The sequence below is a fragment of the Mixophyes fleayi genome, chromosome 8, assembly GCF_038048845.1.
Source record: "Mixophyes fleayi isolate aMixFle1 chromosome 8, aMixFle1.hap1, whole genome shotgun sequence".
Lineage (NCBI taxonomy): Eukaryota > Metazoa > Chordata > Amphibia > Anura > Limnodynastidae > Mixophyes > Mixophyes fleayi.
This window is the reverse complement of record NC_134409.1, coordinates 125,996,043-126,021,906: the sequence shown is the minus strand read 5'-3', so window position 1 is coordinate 126,021,906 and position 25,864 is coordinate 125,996,043. Positions and strand designations below refer to the sequence as shown.

Here is a 25,864-nt window from a genome sequence, read left to right as displayed (position 1 = left end):
GTATATTTACTAAACTGCGGGTTTGAAAAAAATGGAGATGTTGACTATAGCAACCAATCAGATTTTAGCTGTCATTTTGTAGAATGTAGTAAATAAATGACAGCTAGAATCTGATTGGTTGCTATAGGCAACATCTCCACTTTTTAAAACCCGCAGTTTAGTAAATCTAACCCTAGGATGTTTAGGAACATTTTCCTTCCTTTACGCAGGGGAGGCGCAGTAGGCAGGAGAGCGGTGCGGTCGTTGACTAATCGAAGGTGCTATCATGACCGGCTGCTCGTCACTGCCCTTTTTTGAAGTAACATGACTCTTGACCCATTCTGCGTGGACGGTCCCTTGGCGTGCTTTGCGTGGCGCATCAATGTCGAGTCTAGAAGGGGAGCAGTCACGTTGACACCAGTTTAGCACCAGCCAATAAAGATGTGGTTCTTGAATAAGTGGTTGAGCGATTGGTGTTTGGTTGAAGATTAGTTGTTAACTGACTGCTATGCTCTCACCCCCACCAAGAGGGTTTTAATATCTAAAATAAACTGCGACCTTTAATTTTGCCAAAAATACGAGTGTCTGTGTCTTATTTCAGGTTTTGCATGGTTACGCACACATATGTAGGCTGGTATAGTGCAAGGAAGGAAAGACTTCACATTATTATTTTATTAGTCTGCCGACGCTTTCCCTAGAGCAGTGTTCGCTATCCTGTGACACTCCAGGTGTTGTGAAACTACAAGTCCCAGCATACCCTTACAGCAATAAGCTGCTATATATTGGCAAAGCATGCTGGGACTTGTAGTTTCACAACACCTGGAGTGTCACAGGTTAGCCAACACTGCACTAGAGAGGGGGTCAGACACATAAGGATTGTCCCTTTTCTCCACAGTTCCTGCAACAGTGACCTGGAGATTTATATGTGTTGGGCCTTTTTAAGCATCAAGGGGTTAAATGTATCAAGCTGAGAGGTTCCGGAAGGTTTGAAAAGTGGAGGTGTTGCCTATAGCAACCAATCAGATTCTAGTTATCTTTTATTTAGTACATTCTACAAAATAACAGCTAGAATCTGATTGGTTGCTATAGGCAACACCTCCACTTTTCAAACCTTCCGGAACCTCGCAGCTCGAGACATTTACCCCCAGGTATCAATCTAAAGAAACAGGTGTTATTGAGGAAACCAACATTTGGATTGTATAATCAAAAATTTGCAAAATAATGGTATGCAATGTTTAGCCTAAGACCACCAGGGACAGAGCCCAATTTAAGAATTAAGGGAAGCCCTTAAAAAGATACTAAATAAAATCGGAGAACATAATGCAAAATATAACAAAAAAATCCAATGAATAAGGCTTATTATTTCAATAATAGGGCTAGAGAATTGCCATCCTAATACAGGATACATTCTCACACAAACTCCTGGGGGTAAATGTATCAAGCTGAGAGTTTTCTGGCAGGTTTGAAAAACCAATCAGATTCTAGCTATCATTTATTTAGTACATTCTACAAAATGACAGCTAGAATCTTATTGGTTGCTATAGGCAACATCTCCACTTTTCAAACCCGCCGGAAAACTCTCAGCTTGATACATTTACCCCCTGGAATATTAGGGCAATTATCCCCTTATATATCCATCAGATAACATTTTTTTAAAAATAGTTAATTTACTCCATATACTACAATGTCTACCTGTGTCATTCAGAAGGATACACCAATACTGGAAACAAGGCTCAAACGTTTGTGTGTAGATTCAGTCAAAGTAAATAATCTAGACCGCTCTAGAATGTGACCACCAGGTATTATTACACAATGTGGAGGGGGGGGGGACCAGCTGTACTCAAATGTCAAACGCGTTTGCACAGCTGACACCAGTTGCTGAAAACAGAACATGGCAGCATGGTCATAAATTCTCTATGAAGCCTTACACGGCTTAATATAGCTCTGGCCTCAGCTGGAGTGACTGAGTCCCTGATGCTGGAGCGTCCTCTCAGTGTCTCGCCTGTATCTCTGCCGCTCGGTGTAGACGCCGCTGATCACCATGTCCCAACACAGCCAAGACTCAGACCTGGATGAATTGTTTGCAGATATTGATGAAGATGAGATTTTGGCCAATCTGTCCCCGGAAGAACTGAAAGAGCTCCAGAGTGAAATGGAGGTGCTGGCACCGGATCCCAGAGTGCCCGTGGGGATGATACAAAAGGACCAGACGGAGAAACCGCCAACGGGACAGTTTGACCACCGATCGCTCATTGATTACCTGCACTGGGAAAAGGAATCTAAGCGTATGTTAGAGGAGGAGAGGGTTCCTGTGACGCTTCTGCCATCTGAGGTAAAAATTACGTACCAGGGCATGGAACCGACTGGAAAATGTGTTACGTACTATGGGGTCTATGTACTAAGGGCAAATATGAAGAATAGATTGGCGCATTTCCACTATTTGCTCCAGTGGTCGAAGTGGAAAATGGCGGTATGAATAATGTAATGGGAATGTAAGTGAATGGAATCTAATAGTTATACAATGAAGGCAGCAGGAGAAGGGGCGGTATGGCGTACCACCGTATACACCCCCACCTCGACCACTGATTTGCCTCTTTTCTGGCGCTTTCTGCAACCCCCGCTGGGAGGAGTTGCCAGTGGAGGCATTAGGGCGGAGCTACAAAAGCTCCCACGTTAATGAGATTTATCACCACCATGTCGGTGGTATGTACTAACGTACAATGGTGTTGTGGCTGAGCTGCGTTGTATTTAAGAAACAGTACTTACAGAGGGCGCCGCTCTGCTCTAAAAATGGTGAACTGCGCTATGTAAATACTGTTCATATAGGGATAGATTTATCAAACCGTCTAAAAAATGATGGTGGAGGTGTTGTCCAGAGCAACCAATCAGAGTCTAGGTATCATTTATCTAGTATATTCTAAAAAATGATAGCTAGAATCTGATTGGTTGCTATAGGCAACACCTCCATTGTGGTCATACAATACACAAACGTAAGCTCCATCCCTGTTACTGTAGGACTGGCAAAACAGACATAAAAATGGCAATGGGAATACAAATGTTGTATTATTAATTACACATATTTTACAGTAGAGAGTTATTTTCCCTGTCACTGCTTTTTCCTGCATACTTCTGGTTTCAAATGAAGTTTGTATGGTGACACATGCAACATTTTTTATTTTCACTGCCAATCCCTTGTAACGTCAAAGATATCAATTACTTGTACAACTCTTGGAGGAATCTGAACCCAGTCGGTCATATTTTATTTTAAAGTACAAAATCATCTTGTTCTTTACTGTTCAGTAGCAGTTAAGACTATATGAGGTAGAGCACCTTTAAAAGACTAAGGGGTGTATTTACTAAACTGCAGGTTTGAAAAAGTGGAGATGTTGCCTATGGCAATCAATCATATTCTAGCTGTCATTTTGTAGAATGCACTAAATAAATGACAGCTAGAATTTGATTGGTTGCTATAGGCAACATCTCCACTTTATCAAATCCGCAGTTTAGTAAATTTAATCCTAAGAATAATATCATATAACTTCCATTATGCCCCCAAATCCCCGTTTCCAATATTGATACAGAGCTGAATTTTACGTGAAAATACCTTTATAATTCTTTTTATTTTACATTATTCATAAACACGTGTGTAATGCTGACATTACCCACACCAAACTCTCCCATGTCTGCTGTCTATATGCATTGTAGTAACGCATTTATATTATATCAATATTTACATCATGTTAATACAAAAAAAATGCTATTTAAGGGCCCACCTTTCTGTATTTGAAAGTCTATATCAAGTTTGTGTGATGCCTAAACTACTGCATTGGTTCAAGCAATGCATGCTGGGATTTGTAGTTTAAAAACACCAGTAGAGTCCCATGTTACCTTGGTCCTCAACTTGTGGGTACTTAGTATAACTAAATACACCTCCAGTGGCTATCTAGGTGTTGTGAAACTACAAGCCCCAGCATGTTTTGCCAATAGATAGCCAGATGATAGCTGGCAGGGCATGCTGGGACTTGTAGTTTCACAACACCCGGAGAGCCACTGATTGGCCAGGCCTGCCTTAGAGGGTACTTGAGAAACATTTGCAATAGCATGGAGTCATATATTTAAAAAGAGATTGAGAAACCCTATTCTATAGTATAAGATGATATGACCTGTATTACATGGCATGTCAGTCAGTACCAAGATTGCTGTCTGAGTTATCTGAATGGCATCAGGTCACATGACATTTCCAGCTGTCTTTCATTTGAAATACCTTCAGACCCTGCTCCGAGGGGGGGATGAAGAGTAACTTACCAATAACATGTAATGAGAGATTGACCCTAGTGTGTGTGTGTTAGGAATTTAGACTATAAGCCCCAATGGGGCAGGGACTGATGTGAGTGAGTTCTCTGTACAGCGCTGCGGAATTAGTGGCGCTATATAAATAAATGATGATGAGGGGGGGGGGGGGGTAAATATATCAAGTAAATGGGAAATATATATTTTCATCATATTTCTATAAAGGCCTACTAGGTTAAATGGGAAAAATTACAAGAAAACCAAATTAATCCGCTAATTAACATGTATAAATATGAATAGATAAACCATATTTATTGTGTGATAGGGGTATAATAATGAATTAACCATCAAAAACTACTATTAAAATAAGTATCGCTAAGTGATCCAATAATTGCACATTAACTTATGAATCCAGAATACATTGGCACTTCATAAATAAGAGATAATAATGCACAGTATGGGGCTAAACGCACAGTGACTTGGTGTACGCACTGTATAGAAATAAACCACACAGACGCATATATATGTTCACTTTCATTTGGATAAAATATTATTTTGGTCAGTGCTTGCTTTGTGTAAGTTTTATAGTTTCTTACCAGGAATTCTTGTGTCATTTATCTCCACTAGAGAGCACTTGCCAGAACTGAGAAAGAGAAGTTAGATGGTCAAGGCCAAAACGCCGCTGGACAAGATGGAGATGTTGGACAAGATGAAGACATTGGACAAGATGAAGTCGCTGGACAAGATGAAGACGTTGGACAAGATGGAGGCAATAGACAAGATGGAGACGTTGGACAAGATGGAGGCAATAGACAAGATGAAGTCGCTGGACAAGATGGAGACGATGGACAAGATGAAGTCGCTGGACAAGATGAAGACGCTGGACAAGATGAAGACGCTGGACAAGATGAAGACGTTGGACAAGATGAAGACGTTGGACAAGATGAAGACGTTGGACAACAGACAGTTGAGAAAAGTGAAATTGAAGTATTGGAAGAAGTTTGTGATGAAGATAGCTGGAATGGGACAGGTAATGTAGAAGAGGAGACACAAACAAACCAAAGCTTGGAAACAGAACCAGAAAAAATAGACAATGGTGAACTTGTTCCAGCCAATGAGATCCAGCCAATATCTCAACAGAACGGGGAAGTGACGGAGGACATAGAAAGAGAGTCTGAGATAGAGCAAAACAGTAACAATGTTCTAATCAATACTGATGTCCCAGATTCCACTGAAATAAGTGAAGATAAGAAGCCAGCTGAGAAGATCTCCAAATTAAACATACCAAAGAAATTAGCGGTAGACTCAAGTTTCATTAAAATGACAGCCAGGCCTTCTGGCAACCAAACCAACTTGGACAGATCATTGCAGTCTATCCGTCAAAACCACTCGGATGTCTCAGAGGTCAATTTAAACAACATTGAGAATATTCCGAAAGAAATGTTGATTGACTTCGTCAACGGGCTGAAGAAAAACAAACACGTCAAGACTTTCAGTATGGCAAACGTGGGAGCCGATGAGAATATCGCCTTTGCCCTGGCCAATATGTTACGGGAAAACAGGAGCATTATCACCCTAAACATTGAGTCCAATTTCATCACAGGTAAGGGGATTGTGGCCATCATGAGGTGTCTGCAGTTTAATGAGTATTTGACCGAGCTGAGGTTCCACAACCAAAGACACATGTTGGGTCATCATGCGGAGATGGAGATTGCGAGGCTTCTGAAGGCCAATAACACGCTGTTGAAAATGGGTTACCATTTTGAGCTGCCTGGCCCAAGGATGGTCGTCACTAACTTGCTTACCAGAAATCTAGACAAGCAAAGGCAAAAAAGAAAAGAGGAACAAAAACAACAGCAGATCAAAGATCAAGAAGATATTATTACTATGCTGGAAAATGGCCTAGAGTACGGGATCCCTCCAGAACTGTGGGCAATGTTGAACCAACCTCCACCACCTACTAACTCAAGAATGCCAACAATTCCTGAGGAGCCTAAAATTCCTAAGGTTCCACTCAGAAAAAGTAAACAGAATAAGCTGACACCTGTCTCAGAAAACATCTGTAACCCTGAGCCTCCACCTTTCCAAGCGGTGAAGCTCAAAAAGTTTCAAACAAAGTCCACTGCTCAAAGGTTAAGGGAAGAAACAGATAAGACCAGTTTGCGTGATATGATACAACTCAAGAGAGCGAGACCCAAGTCAAGTGCATCTCAAAGTTCAGAGCTGTCGGAGAAAACCAATCTTAAGGACGTAATAAAAACCCTGAAGCCGGTGCCAAGAAGTCGCCCGCCTCCGGTTGTCCAGCTGACGCCAAGGGACGAGCTTTTAAAAGATATTCGGCACAGTAACGTGGCCTATCTTAAAGCGGTAAGAACTGATTACTATAACAACTATATATTTTTTTTTTCTTTAGACTTTTTAACTTCTAGAGAACTTTAATGTCTTTGGCTCACACATTGCTTCCCAGACCATTTACTAGATATATTTCTTTATCTTTCCGGCAACCTTCTGTGTTTTTCCTCAAGGCTATGGGCTAGATTTACTAAGCTGGGGTTTGAAAAAGTGGGGATGTTGCCTATAGCAACCAATCAGATTCTAGCTTTCATTTATTTAGTACCTTCTACAAAATGATAGCTAGAATCCGATTGGTTGCTATAGGCAACATCCCCACTTTCTCAAACCAGCAGCTTAGTAAATCTAGCCCTATATGTCATCTTGTTGCCCTTTGATAAGGCACATATCAAACTGTGCTCTGTGCATTGGATAAAACTGTATCTACAGAGTACTTCTGTGTCATTCTGGGCAATCTACACAACGTGTAGATAAATACAGCCAATTAATAACAATAATAATATAAAAAAAAAAACATTGCTGGATCCTAACCCCCAAACTTTGAGTGAATCTCTAATTCTTACCATATTTACTTTGTTTCATAATGAACAGCAGCCTAGCATTACATAGAATGAGTCTATTTCATACTTTTCTACATTATATGCCTATTGAATAGAATGCTTGTATTCTACACTTTTGATGTAACATAACAATATTTTAATGTTCAATCCTGGATTAAGAGTGCATGTGATTTAACCCTTCTGGTTGTTAGGTGGAGCATTTAACTATGATATCCTCCAATCTGAGGAGTCGGTCTCTTTTTAGACAAATTATACTCTAATTATTAAGTAATGATGTGCTCCCCATGATAAAAAAAAATATATGTTAATGTTCAGTCTGTTTCTCCAAAATCTATTCAGCACGTCAGCAAAAATGGGTTTGCACTAACTTTACCGAAATACTGGAGGAGCAGGATAATGGTGTAACCGAAACATATTTTTCTAATAAAATAAATAACAAAAGTTAATTTATATGTAAACATAAAATGCTAGTTTTGTCTTAAACCAAAGCTCAAAACTTTATTTACACCACACAAGAACCACGTAAAAACCACAAATGTTTGAAGACTTCCGATTCAACACCCCCAACCAAGATTTCCATTCTTACTGTTGCGCGAAAACCTGAAATGAAAGTGTACAAATTAATTGTGAATTCTTGTTTTATACAGGTACCGCTGCCCAAAGAACTGGAGTAATGCCAGAGGTGAAGAGAAGATTTTTTTTTTACTTATAGACTGTCCAAATATTGCTTCCAATGACCCGAAAACAATTGGGAGATTGTAGTTAGTTGTATGGGATCAACACAGCACAGAGAATGAGACATAGAATGAGGTGTATGAATTGTTAACATGTATCTGTAAGCAACTATTCAGACATAGCACATTCTGGTTGAACAAAGGAGATACAGAGAAGGTATTCTGCATTGCATAGGATTAAATGGTGTTCAATGGTGCCAGTAAGGAGTACAGACTGGTCCGCAGAGCCAAAGTTAGACCCTGCGAGACTCAAGGACACATACTGTTCTGGGCACAATGCCCCCTCCATTTATCCCCCAAAAAACAAAACATACAAATGGGATAGGTTAATCTGGACCCGTCAGTGACGTTGGGCTCTCAGCGGGTACCTAATGGATGATCCGGCTATGCTGGTGCCATAAACCTGTTTGTAAATAAGAGTTGAATTTCGAGTCCCTGTTGTCTACAGTTCCCATACAGCACACAGGCTTATCAGTACATAACTGGCTTTAGCTGCTAATCACTTACCCCCAGATGTTCACTAATAGGACAGTTAGAGAACAAGACAAAGAGGGGTGAACGTAAGCTCAGGAGCAAACGCAGAATTTTGTCCGAGGGGATTACAACTTTGTCTCTCACTCTAGAAATAGGTCAGAAAGTAAATATAACTAGTATTATAGATGTACCCTGCTCTGGAGAAGAATACATCTCACGTTGGAAAAGCGTTTTCTACATCATTTAAACAGTCAGCCTAGAGGAGAAAACATATGGATAATATCAATGTAATGCACATCAAACCGCTGAAGGTCCACACACGCTCTTTGGATGGGGGTATTGTCATCCTAAAAGACAGGCATTTGTCTACAAAGCTCATGATTAGATCAGTCTTAGTTAAGCAGCCGCACTGGCAGCGGGTACATATAAGGTGAAAGCAGAGGTTGAAGCTGGGCGAGTACATTTGGTGCTACGCAGGGTCTGTATGCAGTAGGAGCACAGCTGGGTGTCAGTGAGGACAGAATCTATTCAAGAGCAGGCTGGGCTGGGTGGCATCTGCCCCCTGGGCCGGTACCATAGTGGGCTACCTTGGACTGGGTCACTGGGCCATCTGCATTTTTTTCCCATTAAAATAGGCTGCGGAGTCGGGTCGGACTAGACGCACTAGAACGTAAAAGGTGGGCGTTTTAGAGTGTCTATGGGCGGGTTTGGGCAAATTGGGGGGGCAAGACTTATTGTGCCCCGATTCTCAATGCCTCAGTGTTGGTAGGTATGCAGTCCTAGCAATTATTTTAACCTTTCTTAGGGGCATATTCAATTGGCCAAGGAGTGCCTTCCAGAGCGGTCGCATAGGCACTCCGCAGTGATGTAAAACTGCGGATTTCTCTTCCCCCCCCCCCCCCCCCATCATAGTACCAGAAAAATTGCACAGCCACATTGTCTGGAGGAACATTGCGGCGAACTGAATATGCCCCTTGGAGTTTATCCTTAATTTTTCAGTTTGTTAAAAGTGGTCGGACAATGACCACATATGCGGTTAGCTGCGGTCATCGTCCAACCTCTGTATGATCCCTCTCCGCATTTTGTGGTGACAGGTCAAAAATGACCTGATTGGCCAGCAACATTAAAGCATGTGTGGACTTTCACACCTTCACACTCTCCCAACTACAGTCAGCATGACATCATTCTGTGGGGAATATTCAATTGTTGGCGTTACGGGCAAAAGTAACGCGCCCCGCGCACTATTACCATCATTACGGTAATAGTGTGTGTAAATACCGTTGTTACGGTAGTTTTCACGCTGGATTTCAGCTCGCGGCTCAGGGAGCTGCGAGCTGAAATCCGGCTGTAGTTACCGTAATAACGGTAATAGTTTTTCCATGGCGGAAAACGGCAAGAATTGAATTTCGCTGAGGGGGGCATTTAGTTCTGTGAAGTCAGATGATTACACGGAGTATGGAGAAATCAGATTTCAGAGAGTTGCTGAAGCTTCTGAAATGCTGCAATTTTATAACCTCTTGACTTCCTAATTACAATATAAACAAAAGGTCGGGTATCTGAGGCAAACAGAAAATATCCACTCAGGAATGCAAAAAATATCCAAATAAACAAAATACTCAAACTAATCTCCATGGATTACATTTACCTATATTACCTGGCTGCAGTTGAATTTTTTTTCTTCATGTGTTGATGTCTGTCACGCCACACAGTCAAGAAAGCCGAAATACCTCACGCTTCAGCGCCATCAAGTTCCTAGTATATTAATTGGCTGCATTCTCAGGAATATTGACTCAGTGCACAAAATGGCCGGCAACATTTTAAAAAATGGGCACTGTTCAAACAGGATTGTTCCCATTTTTAATGTGGATTGCTTCTTAAGCCAGTACAGGTATGAATCTTTTATCTATACTTGATGGAAGTTTTCTATAATCTAGAGCACCATCATCATCAGCTATTTATATAGCGCCACTAATTCCGCAGCGCTGTACAGAGAACTCACCCACAACAGTTCCTGCCCCATTGGAGCTTACAGTCTAAATTCCCTAATATACACATACATACAGAGAGACTAGGGTCAATTTGATAGCAGCCAATTAACCTACCAGTATGCCTTAAAACCCTAAATGACATTTAAAATTATCTTAAATGTAGGTAGTGGTGTAAATTACAAGTATGACCCTATTGATATGAAAAGTACCCAAAATGGACTATTAATCAGTTCAGCTGTACAATTGAATCAACTTTCATTTAAATAAAAGTAAAAATATCACATAAGCAGAAGAATTTAACAAAAATGCCTTACTTTATAAAACATATTATTTTGATTAATCTCCACTTTCAAAGGAACTAAAATGCAATTTGTTTTATGCAAAAGTGCCACTAATAACATGTTAAAAGTATAAATGCAAGTTGTCAGAATTAGAGATTTTAAAGGTTCTTGGGATAAAACGGACTCTTGAGCTATCAAAAAAATGCTCTGTTCTGCTTGTCAGGGATTACTAGTAAGTTATAACACATGTTCAAAAGTCACCCATTGTCTACACAGTTGTGGCAGCCATTTTGTGAGCTCAGCTTATATAATCAGAACGCACCATATTAATTCGCTAAATCAGTGACCTCACAACGGTAAAATTAATAGGTTGCATTCTCGTAGTAAGAATTTCATCCATAAAGAGGCTGAAGTGAGTAAATTAAGAAACAGTGACATGTTTGAGGCACTTTTTAGTCACAGGCAGGGCCGTAACTAGGACTGTGCGACAGGGGGCAATCGCCCAGGGCCCAAAGCTGAAGGGGGCGCAATTTAGCAATATTTTAGGTTAATTTGGTTAAAATTGAGTGTTAGGGGGGTGGCATTTGTCCTTCTCGCGCCCCAGGCGCTAGAAATCTAAGTTATGGCTCTCGTCATAGGTTACATTAATATGAATATGGGTTAATTCCACAAAATGGCTGCCCTCACTGTGCATAGGCAACACTAAGTTCTGTCATTATGTGACTCATAATGCAAAATAACTGCTATTCCTTCTGTACTGGAACAGTCCTCATATCAGATATTCCGGTATCAGATACATGGGTACGTTTGCCATTTATAACTGAAGATCTGGTTGATTAATGCAATTTTCACTGGAAGCAAAACTTGTGCAAATGATTAATTACCACTTTGTGAGGAATATTTTTGTTACAAAATATTTCAAAACACTCACAGATAACATCAACTATTTGGTACCAAGCACCACTGATCTATAACATCTGGATGTTGGAGAGATACAGGAAGTGAATAACAAGTGTTGAATTCTGAATAGAATTTTTTAAACAGTGATTGTGAATAAGCAGATGTCTGAGTTGTCTCCATATTATTTACTATTTATACATGAATATATATAAATGTTGTTAAGTGCAAATGGCAAAGCGAATGTAATAAAATGTTTTAAACTTATCTAGTTTCACAACCGCTGCCTTTGGAAATATTATTCACTTTACTCCAAGCAGACGCAGTTTAGATGTTTGTACATAGAATGAGGTTGAAAGGCGCTGATCTATCAACTTTCATGAACTATAATTATATTGATCGAAAAAATATATATATTTTGAGAACCTATGAATGACTAGTGGTTTAATTCCCTGGATCAATCATCCCATTTGCTGGTCTTGGCCACAGATATCTGTGTAACACAGGGCACACACGCAGTGATATCGGCCAATTTGCCCCCAGGACATTCGGCATGGCTGAGGATGAACTGATCGAAATGGATCTGATCATTTTCGGGCACACACAAAAATCTGATTGGCAGATAAAAACATATGACCACATTAACAGGTTCGTTTATTTGGCCCTTCGGCAAAGTTACCCCAGCAGGGCTTTGGTGCACAATGAGGGAGAAGGCCGGGGTATAGCTATGGTGAAGGGGCTGAAAAAAAATTGTTTTGCAGGTTTCTCCGGTCTTTTAATTTGAAACAAATGACTTTTGCAGACATGTAAATTGGAGCTTGTCACAAAACAGGACATTTTATTGTATTTTATACTGGACATTTAACAGAATGGGGAGGACAATGACTTTAATTCCTGCTTGCTACATTTTTATAGTATTCCCCTGCCATGCTAACCATATAACATGTATGAATAACGTGTTATTTTTCTGTTTTCATCATCATCAACATTTATTTATATAGTGCCAGCAAATTCCGTAGCGCTTTAGCTACTCTAGGTATGTTAGTACTGGCTCTAACCATCACCAGTAGTATGACATAACATATGGTGGCACAGTGGTTAGCATTGCTGTCTCACAACACCAGGGTCGAGTTTGATACCAACCAGGGCCCTATCGGTGTGTATTTTCTTCCTGTGTTTGCATGGATGTGTTCCAGTTTCCTCCCACACTACAGCGACATACCAGGTAATTTAATTGGTTTCTGACAAAAGTGACCCTTGGCATTGTTATATAATGGGCCCCTAGTGGAGTCAGACAGCCACAGGCCAGCATGGCATTACCAGTCATGGCACTGGCCATCATCTAGTCACTATTCTATAGAGTAAGCAATAGGTCACAGTGATGGCTAACCTGTGACACTCCAGGTGTTGTGAAACTACAAGCCCCAGCATGCTCTGCCAGCTATCAGCTACTTATCTACTGGCAAAGCATGCTGGGGCTTGTAGTTTCACAACACCTGGTGTGTCACAGGTTAGCCATCACTGTAATAGGACACCATGGTAGACAGTTATACTACTCACACTAATGCACCCTCACAATTATCCCAATCTCCACTCTGAGCCACACTCACTACTCTTGTTTCAGCTCGGCCCACTTCCAATTAGAATGCAAGCTCTCCTGCACAGGGCCCTCCCTTGTTTATATATCTGCATTTATGTTGTCTGCCTTGTATATCTGTTTTGATGTACATCCTGTTTTCCCCCCACTGTCCAGCTTTACAAAGTCACGATAACAACCTACACATAAAATAAGTTAAACTTTTTGTTGTATGACCTCAATGACGCATTAACTCCTTATAGTATGTTAGGATCGGCAAACTATTGCCCTGGTCAAATCATATAGACATGTCTGTGAAATAAAGAGAGAGAACCTCCAGGATTAGTCAGGTAACAGTTTATTGGTAATTTGCTTCTCAGTTCCAAAGCTTCCGTACACATTTGTGACATATTGCACGAATAGTATAATTTACACATGCACTTTCAACTTCTCCTTTGTCACCATAGTATTCAATGAGCTTTGCTAGTTCTAGCTAAAACGCAAATGTTTTTTCTTTTTAAATATAATGCGCCCAATTGTGTCACACTGTGGTAAAGTGAAACCAGTATTGACAATCATTCAAGATTCCCTCTGGACCACATTATATACAGCAAGGTATATTGTAAACAAAACTCCTGGTATCCGCTGCCAATCAGGAGCGAACATTATATCAGCCACATTTGATGCTCGTCACATGAAGAAGAATCAATATCAAAGTAATCTATACCCACATGATATTCACTATAAGACTACTGAAGATGAAGTTACGAATTGGAATATCTAGTTGCTATGGGTTATAATACATCTGTGCTATATACTCCATGAACTGATACTTCCAACGAAGTACGAGAGTTTTCTAGGTAACAAAAGTGGGTTATCTGGAGTAGGAAGCAACAAAGATTTCAAACAGCAAGAATGAAATAATCTCGTTACCCCATTCAAATCACCAATGACTGTATCGTCTGGATATGTTTAGATGCAGAAGATTTTTTTAGACATTATTAACAGCCATTAAATGTAGTTTATAGTCTACAGGATTTTTTTTTACATTCAATCCCGAGGAATGTACATTGTATGCAGAGAGCTCATTAGATGAATGATGCAGCATTTTGGCTGTGAAGCACAGGATCTCTACACTGTAACAGGCCAGGAATATAAATCTGCTTTCACCTGCCTGAGAAACAGTTATATATGGAAATTATACAAGAAACAGTCAGCGTCTGTTTTCTGGATTGTGTACCTTAACTACTTCCTTTCTTCGGCTTATTTTTTCTTAATTCAATAGGAGGTCAATTCAAGGATGGGAAAGCCTAATTTTCCCAGGACATCATTAGACGGGTGTGAGGCCAAATGTGGAAGTTGGATATAAGAAAATGAAGGAAATTATGGCTACAATAGAAGCTTTCGTTATGGATTCTACTTTACCTCAGCTACAAAGCAGTTCATAAATAACGTGCACACAGAAATAATATATAAATATGTCTCTTTAAAGCAGACTAAATAATATAGCTTTTACATAATAAATATATATTGTCCAAAAAGTCAATGATTGGGAATGACCAAATGACTCTACCTAACATGTCAACTCAGCCATCCTAAGATCCATTGATAAATACGGCAGACCAGAGTAAGATCTACCACATGTCAGCATATAACTAAAACAGGAGACAACCAGAAGGGGAATGACGACCTATTAAAATGTACCGCTCACTTACCCAAAGTGGAAGCAGCCATTTTGTGTGCGGAACTTACAGACCGCATATTGGTTCAGCACATAAAATGGCGTCTCCATTGGGTGTAAGTGATGGGTACACAGTCATACTCAACAAGTGTCCATTACTAAAATTGCAAATTTCCACTAGACAATAATAATTGGTTGCTGAACCAATTAGCAATATTTCTGCCGCGACCAATTTAGACAATGAAAGCAAACGTCAGATTGGTTTCTGAACATCTGCACCTGAATGCAACGTTAGTAAACAACCCTCAATGTCCCGTTAAAAAGTTGAAGCGTATGAGCCATCACTCGTAGTAATTTCAACCAAACTTTGTTCCCTTTTGGCAGGAGCCAAGTTTTTACACCGATATTACCTCAGCCGAGGCAGTCAGCTTGTAACACTCGAATAGTGCCATGGTAACCAAAATGGCCGCCATCTTGCTTACTGGAGGATAGGTATGAGAGGCAGGTCACCACGGCAACCGGACGAGCGTGACGATTATGAAATACATTTATTAAAATAGGCGTGGTAAATAAATATCGCCAACCCCTGGTGAAAATGCAGTACTCATAAATGTCCTCTCTTTCATTTTACCATCATGTGCTGCCGACAATGAGAGAAAGTGATTGGAGTTACTCATGCTTCCAGTTGACAACATATATATTTTTGCTACACTGAGCATGAGTTTATACAACATATAGGAAAGCAATAATCAGAGAAGGAAGAGCGCCAACAAAAACACATGGATGTGGTTTTCCTATTTAGTGCAAAAAGAACATTGGACAAAAAGCAAAGCTAATACACTGGTTTTTAAAGGATGTAAGGTTATGCATAGACTTCTTTTTTTCTAAGTACTCTGCCACATATTTCCATTTATCAATCATTTGCAAAAACTGGCGGAAAAAAGATATTTTATATTGACTCAACTATTAATAATGCAGTTATTTTAATAGCAATTATATGGTTAAAAGCATAAACATAATCTTAAGTGCTAAAGTATAATCTATAGAGATATTAAGTGGATAACAGACGCTTTCCCCCCAAAACAACCATTGGATAGGTCCGTTTATGGCTACTCCAGTCCCTTATTATCAACCTGGACTGAAAGTTATTAAATCAGGGAGGTTGCTCCTCCCTACCGTCTATGAACGTGACTGAATTGGAATCCCATAAACTAATCAATAAAACCCACGCCAATACTAGTCTCAACAATGATGAACTAGGTCAGGTCTGGCCAACCAGTGACTTTCCAGGTGCCGTGAAACTACAAGTCCCAGAATGCCTTGCAAGCTATTGGCTGGGTATCTACTGGCAAAGCATGCTGGGGCTTGTAGTTTCACACCTGGAGAGCCATAGATTGACCAGGCCTGACCTAGGTACACTAGCTCAGTCACTATAAATGGGCTGCTGAGCAAATTGCCCATAGTGACCAATCAGATTCTGGCTATCATCCATCAAGTACATTCTAGAAAATGATAGCTGGAATCTGATTGTTTACTATTGGCAACACCTCCGAAAACTATTAACTTGCTTCCATGGTCTGTTCTTCTTTTCCAATTAAATTGTATGTGAATTGTGAGCCAGTTTCTTCATAGGGAATCAGTGATCACATTTGAAGTGCTGCTTATAGTGTGTCCTTGCTTCTTTGAACAGAGTGAACACAAACAAAATCATAGATAACCATAACTAATACAAGTTATAGTTATAAAGCCAATAATATTTAGCAAGATTGTTGAAAACAGGGGAAACTTATGCCCTGTTATTTTTGGTCTAGTCATCCCATAGAACAGAGGCATAAAAGACATCTTTCCATAGCCAATGTAAGTGCAATTTCAGAGAAAATTGACAACACTTTCCATTTCTATACAATACTTTGGGGGTAAAGACCTCAATGAGTGAGGCGGTGAATCCCCCATATTTCTAAGACCACCCAAAATTGTACATATAGGCGGACAGCGATATGGGGAACACATTGACGACGAGGACCCCAGTGTCAGTTTCCATCCATCAAAATGCAGAAAACCCACAAAAAACAACCCTGACCCCATCGGAAACAATGCAGTTTTGTTACATCACAAGAGAAAGACAGGATAAAGCCAGACCTCCGTGTCCGACATGTTATTAGGGGGGAGAATACAAGGCAGTGAGGCGCTGCCACCGATACACACAACTGAAAACAAATAATAAACTTCAACTGGTACATGACAAAGGAGTGGAGGGTTCTGGGGGAGTTGTAGAGGACGTCAGCTCATTCTTTTGCCTTATTTATAAAGTCAGCTATTTTGGTGAAGTTTTCCTCTTGCTGTTCCAGAGCATCCAGTACGATGCCCATGGGAGTCTTCTTCAAACCTACTCCCTCCATCTTGTTCTCCAGTTTGTTTTTGATGTTGCGGAGTCTGAGAGAGGCGTGGATGAACATCACTAAGTGGGGGGGAGGAGAGATGGGAAGGCACGATTACAAAAGCCCACATAAAATAACGTTAAATATAACAAAACATGCAAATTTTCACTTAGTTTTCTTTATAAATGTTAAAAAGCAAAACAAAAAAAAAAACTGACCTGTTATTCTGTACTAATAACCCTAAAGAAGAGCTCCATCCAAAACTACATTTCAGGATTCAAAGCTAAAATAAAAGGCAAAATTCTAATTATCTATGCTACACCGATCCTGTGATTTGCTGGGCACCCAAAAATTACCCGCCTTAGAAGCGGAGAGATGAGCAGTGGATGAACCGGTGGAACATTCGGGGGGACCACTGGATGGCTGAAGCCAAATTTAAATGAACTCGGCCTTTTATCAATTAGAGATTTCGACCCAAAACATTTCTTCCTTAACAAGCACCTGACACTTTGGCACAGTGAATGCACCCACCTGTTTCATGCGAATGCAACATAGAACCAAGCGCATCACTGAAGCACAAAATGGCCAATTCCATCAGTGCCACAGCCGGATCGTACGGTGCCTAATTACTGCAGTCGGCTATCGACCACAGACTAACAAATTTCTGTCAGGGAATGACCACATTTTCAGCCAGTCTCGTGTTAAGCCATTTAGGGTTAACCTGGCTCAAAGCAACCAATTTGGCCTTCTGAAACATAATAGGCAGCTTTATTTATGCAATACAAGAGCGTGGCCTAGTAGCAAAAAGTGGGTATGACACCTCTGGCAGACAACACTCACAGCACTTGTCTTGTCAAAGACCAGAGAGGGGAGAAACGCTCATTGGAATTCTTAATCCAGGTCGGGTGGCGATGGCTGTTTTTGTTCTACTTATTGATATGACTGGGGTGCATTTTAACTGTGCTGCCATATAACATGTCATTTTTATACATGGACTCGATTCCTTCGGTTCGCTAAAATCTGGATATTCTGCTCTCTGTTAGTATTGCTCCAGAGTCTTCACCCTTCATCTGTATAGGGCTAGTTTGGACATTTGCCCGAGTTCAGGGGAAGAGATATAGTTTTGGGTGTCATCAGTGCAGAGGTGGTGCTGAAGGCCGAATGAGCAAATTAGTGCCCTAAAAGAAGAGGTGTACAATGAAAAAAGTAAAAGGGCCAAGAACAGAGCCTTGTGGGACCCCAACAGATGGCAGGGGGTGTAAGGGGACAATATGCCAGATGTAAAAAAAATGAAAGGAATGGTTCGAATGGTAGGAAGTGAACTAGGAAAGAACCGTGTCACGAAAGTCAAAATATCCAAAATTGCATTTAAAAATTACCCACAAATCCCCTGGCATTCACCTTATGGTTGAATTGCTGAGCAGTGCTCCTAACTTTGGCTATAAGTGGCACTCGTTTTGTTTTCTGAACTTTGTGGATATCAAGTACCTGGACAAGAGATCCCATAGTTTTATGGTAAAGGTAATTCTGCTTTCCTTGTAATAGGTATGAGGTTGCAGACCCTATGCAATACATTTTGCACATTTGTTTAAGCCTTTTATCTAATTGTTTTAGTCTATACAGTATCTGATTAGGTAAAAATAGTATGGAATTCATATGATTTTGATTGAACTACAATGCACTTTTGAGCTATATAAAGTACAACCAAACCTTTATCTGACAATCAGCATACATAGAAATAAAAATCAATATGTAGAAAAAAAAAAGAAAAAAAAAGAAAGAAAGAAATGTAATCACTTACACAAGAGCGGGAAAGTAATTCCGAACACAAACACCATTACACCTCCAAAGAGAGAGATGACAAAGTAGCTGGACAGCATAATGGACATAATAAAAAGAGTGGGGTACTGCTTCTTAAATTTACGGACGAAATCCTTGTTGTGGGACGTCCACACAAATCCCAAGAACACCAGAACGACAACGGTTCCTCCGAGGATCATGTTAAAAGGACTTAAAAACCTGCAGGAAAACAATGAGTGTGAGAAAAAATAATAATTGCTTTCATTAACTTACATGAAAAAAAACAGCCACTTAGAACATCTACCAAACAAAAAGGTAATGTTTTCAATTGTACTTTCTGTCAGTAAAGACATCATAAGCAGCCAATTTGTGGGTTGAGCAAATATTCCTGAGAGTGTAGTCGATTCATTAATTAGGAATCCATGACATTAGTGAGGCGGCCATTTTGTTGTGGCCTAGAGACAGGAAGGAGGACTGGAGCAACAAATGCTTCAGATACAAGTAAAATTTAGTTACCATACCTTGACAGTACTTGGGATATCTAACATTGTATTTACATTTGTTAGGCAACTAAGTGACTGTTCTCTGTTATCGGCACTCTCAGGCAAAAGACTGAGGCAGTATACTACAATGAGGATAGTGACAGGAAGTCTGTTGTGTGCGTGAAAATATCTTCCCTCACAATCAGAAATAACTCCACATCTGATAAACTCCTGAATCTTTTACGTATAGTTGTTGAATGTTATTAGTTTACTCTTGATTTAGATCGTGTTAGAACCCAAATCTCTCTGTGCACTGCAATTGTTCCCAGAATCCTTCTCCTAACCACGGTTTGTAAAAAGAAAATTGGAAATGTAAAACGGTTCCTCTCCACCTGCTCTGGTCAGTCCGTCTTCCCTCTATTGCAACACGAAAACTTGGCTGGCTTCATTACCAGCGTGCAGCATATCTGAGGTGGGAGTTAATGAGCACTGCGTTATATTTAGATCACAAATAGCTACTTGTGGCAGTTTGGAAAAAGTGAGTAATATCAGACACAGGCACAAACTGCTAACAGATGTGAGTATACATCGACCAACACCCTGAAGTCAAAAGCGAGAGGTGCAAAGATACATTCGGACAAGAATCACAAAAAATGCAAAATATACAGCATACTACTGTATAGGAAACAGCAACTAAAGTGCTCTGTGTTTCTCTGTTGTCAAACCCTGTATTTGAAATGGACGATGAATACCATATACTAGGATTGAAGTGCTTTTATAATACTTTTTTAGTGAAAAAATATCAAGGATACTCCATCACCAAGACTGCCATGCAAACCTGAACAGTTTAATGTAATCTCCACCAGTAATCTTTTCTTAATTAGACAACCGAGGGTAGTTTCTAAAGCCCAAATGGGTATTACATACTGACTTAAATCATAGGGTTTTCCATCTTAAAGCATCATTCTCACATACAAGAATAGTAAGTAAAGTAACTTTTAGGCATGCATCTGTCATTTTTCTTAGCTACCCTCCTACAAATCATTATTTCATTTTCAAAAGCTCTCTGGTTGGCAAACAAAATGGCTGCCCGATACAGTCAGTCTGCTACACAGACACAGGCTCCCGGCGTGTCATGTGATGGCAGAGGGGGGTAGAAGGAGGATGTCACAGTGCCAACAGAGCTCAGAGTAAGGTTCCAAAACTCTCTGCTCACTACATCATGTGACTGCACACTACATCCCCGTGTCATGTGACTAAATCACATATCATGCATTTGTGACAGTACAATTAGACTTCAGAAAATACTACGCAGAAATAATGCAAGATAAGAAAATAAATAGCTTATAATGGAATACAGAATACTCTGTATTGCAACTACTGAAAACACTATCATTTCTTGCATTAATGCCGTTTCAAAGACGTAACTAGAGTTGCAAAACCCAGGGACATCAGATTATGTGACATTGCAAGGGAATCTGCTATTTTTGTGCACAGGGGACGGCCTTCTAGAAGCATTACAGAACGGATTAAGGGCATCACCAAGGATCACAGATGGCATTAAGGGATCCCCGGGCTTTGCCAATAAATATTGATTGCATCCGTTTCCAAGATCCTTGGAGAAAACTCAAACTATAAAAGTTATTGTGATGTAGGTTGTCTTGACAACAAATAAATAAGCAGCCGTGATCATATGATCCTAACACTTGCGATGGTCAGTGACAGGGCTAAGGAGGTTATTTAAAGTGTGTTGAGTGGTCCCAACACTCGGAGGCAGGTGGGTATAAAATTAAATGCAGCGGCCCTTTGTATAGCCCTTATAACCGAGTATGGCTTGATATTCAGAGGAGGGAACACTGCAGGATTATTCACTGTCCTGAAACTTCTCCAGCAGGAACAAATTGTATGTTATCTAGAACAGCTATCGACTTCTGGGCACAACTGTCAGACCTATCCACAAGGCTTTCTGGGACATGTAGTTCAAAAAGAGTATCTTTACCCCTGGAGAGTTCTACTAAAAAAAAAAAACATAATATATTTTAATTTTAGTGCCCCTAGCAGTATAAACATAAGTCTTTTCTAGCTCAGAACAAAATTGTAGGTTATAGAAGGACAGCGATGGCTAAATGAGGAAATTCAAGAATATGGGTCACTAATTATATATAATATCCATAGCGTATTGCTGGGCTGGTGGGGGATGTGTATAAAGATATATTCAATTAAAAGATAGAATTGTAAAATGTGGGCATATGATCATAGAAGCTGCATTTTGTAGAAATGTGGAACATTCAAGTGATATGAATATTTCTGAATCTATGAAGGACTCCCCATACTTATAGTATACTGGTCTATCGTCACTTCTATCTTGCAAAAAGTACACTAAAGCAAAAATAAATATTTTGTTGAGAACACCTCCTGACCCAAATTACTCTACCCTTTACGTGCAGGGCTCCGAGGAGAAAACGATTTTTGCTTACCATACAAAACCAAAGAATCCATCTTTGGCTATAGTCAAGAAAACAAACGTACACATCGCCGATAGTGTTACTTGCACCCAATCCAGTTTCTATACCAGACGTGTGGCCACAGGCAGTAGGCCTAAAAACAATGCAGGACTATTCTAACGCTGCCCTGCAGCATTTTTTTTTAACTGACAGATGTCTGAAGAAAGTAGTTCAGTATTAAAAAACAGGAAATAAAAACTACAATACAAAGCTTTCTAGTGGCAAATGCATAAATAAATAAAAAAAAAAGTCTGATCAAATATAAATGTCATGGTTACTTAGAGGCATATTTATCATAGGGCAAAAAGCCCTAAGACTATTTAGCAAGCAATGCTGCGGTACATGTACTGCCACATTACTTGATTTGTCATAACAGCAGAAAAGCAATAAAAAATGCTATATTGCTCTAATAAAGCATTTTGTTATTGGTAAATGTATTTAAAATATTTATTTTCAACTTTTTTGTTTTGTTTTCTCTCTTGAACACATTTTATTATTTTTTTTTATTATTAGTGCAACTCAAGTTCCACTGTGCACTCTGTCTTAACACTTACAGCAGTGGATCCCAAACTTTCTCAGTTCGAGGCACCCATAGGGTCTCAATAATTTTTTCGAACCCAAAATAATTACCAAGTAGTCCCCCACCTTGCTGACCACCGGCCCTGGTCGTGGCACCCCCATGAGATCACTTTGGCGCCCCAGGGAGCCGTGGCACACAGTTTGGGAACCACTGTCTTACAACAAGACCGTGTTTGCTGCAGGAGCTTTGGGCTCACTCTGTTCAATAAACCTTTCTTAGAAGTTGGTAAAAACAGGGATTAGCAGATCGGATACATTTGGGAGGGTGATTAACTGAAAATTTCCATTTCATACAGTACTTCGGCTGTTAAGAAAACATAATTTAAGAGGTTCTGCAGCAGCCGGGTGTCATAAGGTGATGTCACTAATCTCAGTAGATGTTGAGTGATTCAATATGAAGCGCAAGTGTAGACTCCAATGGGTTCTTAAGCAGCAGAGGTCTTAATGTACCTGCTGACAGCAAGAATGTCATGTAGGGTAGGGTCTGAATGACAGCTCATATTTCTAATAGGGAGGGGGTTAACATAGTAATAGACATATGTTATAGTTTTCAAAGAAGACATTTTAGTGAATATGAGTGACAGGTGATGTTTTCTAAGAAGATTTACAGCAATTAAAAGGTTTGATAGTCAGGGACTGTCTGGCAAATTTTAGTCAGGGACAGGGCCGTAACTAGGGCTGTGCGACAGGGGCGACCGCCCAGGGCACAAGGCTGAAGGGGGTGCAATTTAGGAATATTTTAGGTTAATTTAGTTAAAATTGAGGGCTAGGGGAGCGGCATTTGTCTTTCTCGCCCCAGACGCTAGAATTCTAAGTTACGGCTCTGGTCAGGGAGACGAGACTCAGCACAGCAGCTATTAATAAAAATTAAAGTAAAAAAACAAAAAATGCAGGTAGCCCACTGTGGGACCCAGCCAAAGGTAGCCCCTATGGAACTGGCCTGGGGGAGGGGGCCCTGCTGACAGTGTACTTGTAGGTTTTGCATTCTCCAAGTTAAGCTGAAGCAATCTGTAATCCTACAGATGTTGTGGGACTACAAGTACCAGCATACTCTCCTGTCATTGCATGTGGCTGGTGCAATGCTACATGTTGCATTTCCTTTGCTCTATCACATGGTGCAGCAGTCAGCTGTGACAGTGACCCCTCCACACCCCACTCACCCCACCAGGCAGACAGTGGCTGCGGCCAGCACCAGGTAATTGGTCTGGTAGTACATCAGGTTGTTCACCACCCTGTTGTTCCATTTGGAAATGTCTTTGAAGTCCGGACGGGAGAAGCGGTCAGTCCCGGGGAAGAAGTCGCCCCAGGGCCGGAGAGGCGCCACCTGCACGTCCATGTTCCAGCTGCTTGCTGAGCTGGGGGGAAAAGGAGTCGACTGCGCATGCGCACAAGTCTTCCGCAGACAGATTACATCATCTCACAGCGAAAGGCGCATGCTTCAAGCGTCCAAAACGTAGCCTGGCGGTCAACGTTTGAAGTCGTGAACCTAAATAGGCACTAGAGGGCAGTGTGTTACTGTGACTGGACGCCATGTTGTGGTTGGCAAATAGACAGCACAGTAAATATTATACAAACAAAGATGGGGATTTTTTTTCCCACTGTAAAAATGGAGCTTGGTGGCAAGTATTAATTATGGAAATATTATTAATAGTGTAGAAATAGATAGGAAGGTGGCAGCCATAGCTATTAAGCCACCAAGCCAACTGAACCACACAGTCAATCATCTGTGTTGCCCCTTTTTCATGAAATAAAACTGGCCTATTGCTAACCCATCTAATTTATCATGGAACACCCCTACTTTTACAATGGAGAGAAAGGGTGTGGTCATTTATCTGAGAAGTTGGCAGTGCAAAAATATTAAGCCTCATCATCATCAACATTTATTTATATAGCGCCTCATCCTTTTCAAAGCTGTGCCTCCTTTTAGCATGTCACAGGTGGCGATGAACACTGCATGTACACCACACACAAGGCTTTACCAGGGATGCTGATAATTGAGAATATTATGTACTGACAACTTTATACAAATTTACAGCATACATGTTGGGACATTGTAAATGCTGCAAACGAAAATGGGATGTGACTGTTTCATCTTGAAGCGTGCCTAGCACTTCTGATGTCATTGGTTGCTACAAACTCCCCTCCTATCGCCTAAAAACACGCAGCACCCTCTGACAGCAGCATGAGCCAGCGGGTGAAAGGTGACATCTACCCCCTGGGCCGGTCCCATAGTGGGCTACCTTGGGCTGGGTCACCTGCATTTTTTCCTTTAAAATGTTAATAATACGCTGCTGAGCTGAGTCTTGCACCCACAGGCTAAAAAATTGTTAGCCAGCTCGTGGGCAGCAGTGAGCGGGACACACATACATCATACTTGCCAACTCTCCCGTAATGTCCGGGAGACTCCCGCATTTTGCGAGAGTCTCCCGGACGAGTGTGGCAATCTTCCTGATTGTAAGTGGGAAAAATTCAGTTTAAACGCCGCGATTCACCCGGAATCGCGGCGTTTAGCCCCGCCCTCGCTGTAAAATGACGCGATTTGCGTCATTCCGTAACGGGGGCGGGGCCAAAATGACGAGATTTCGCCGCCCCGCCCCCTGCACGCCCACCTCCTAGCCGGCATCTCCCGGTAAAAGAAAAAGAAATGTTGGCAAGTATGACATACATACCACATAACATACATCAGAACATTCAGATGTCCCTAATGAGGACAGTGTGCGAGTGCTTTTGCACAAAAAAGGGTCATGGTCACGCTGCACCAGGGCATAGCCCTGTCACGGGGAGTCCATGAGTTTTTCACTGTGTTCAAGTACTGGTTCATTTACGTTCCTTTATTTACATAATTGGTGGTACTTTATGGACATATCTATATTGGGTCAAGTCCCTTAAGTCCTCTATATGGCTATCTGTGGCTTAAAATTTGGATCATCATTACACCAATCCATGCTATTTTGGTGATTATTCTATTTGTGTTATGGTAGCATATGGACACACTGCTTTCAACATTACCATTGTATTTGTTTATTGTTGTTGTTTTATTATTATACCATATATGCAACATTATTGATGTCATATAATACTGATAGGTGTACTTTTCTGTGGTCATATTAACTATTATGATACTATGTGTTTACATTTAATGTTATATACTATTAATAGGTGCACCTTTTTTACTATTTTTTAAACACGTTTGTTGTATCTCTCTACATGCCGGTTTGAATACTTGATACATTATTCACTTTTACCTTGTTCCTGGTGGTTATATTGCGCTGGTCTCTCTTTTTTGCATATGACAGTCCACTCACATAC

At 40.5% G+C, this 25,864-nt stretch overlaps 2 protein-coding genes across 2 annotated transcripts; one reads left to right on the top strand and one right to left on the bottom strand.

The window, feature by feature from the left end:
* The first annotated feature begins 1,865 nt into the window (after positions 1–1,865).
* On the top strand, positions 1,866–11,984 carry LMOD3 (leiomodin 3). Its single transcript, XM_075183418.1, has 3 exons — positions 1,866–2,311; positions 4,897–6,636; positions 7,829–11,984. The coding sequence occupies exons 1-3, from the start codon at positions 2,021–2,023 to the stop codon at positions 7,853–7,855; spliced, it is 2,058 nt and encodes a 685-aa protein (XP_075039519.1). The 5' UTR covers positions 1,866–2,020; the 3' UTR covers positions 7,856–11,984.
* A 1,489-nt stretch (positions 11,985–13,473) lies between these two features.
* ARL6IP5 (ARF like GTPase 6 interacting protein 5) lies at positions 13,474–23,936 on the bottom strand. Its single transcript, XM_075183417.1, has 3 exons — positions 23,716–23,936; positions 18,992–19,209; positions 13,474–17,270 (listed from the first exon to the last, which is right to left on the bottom strand). The coding sequence occupies exons 1-3, from the start codon at positions 23,889–23,891 to the stop codon at positions 17,098–17,100; spliced, it is 567 nt and encodes a 188-aa protein (XP_075039518.1). The 5' UTR covers positions 23,892–23,936; the 3' UTR covers positions 13,474–17,097.
* Positions 23,937–25,864: the final 1,928 nt, after the last annotated feature.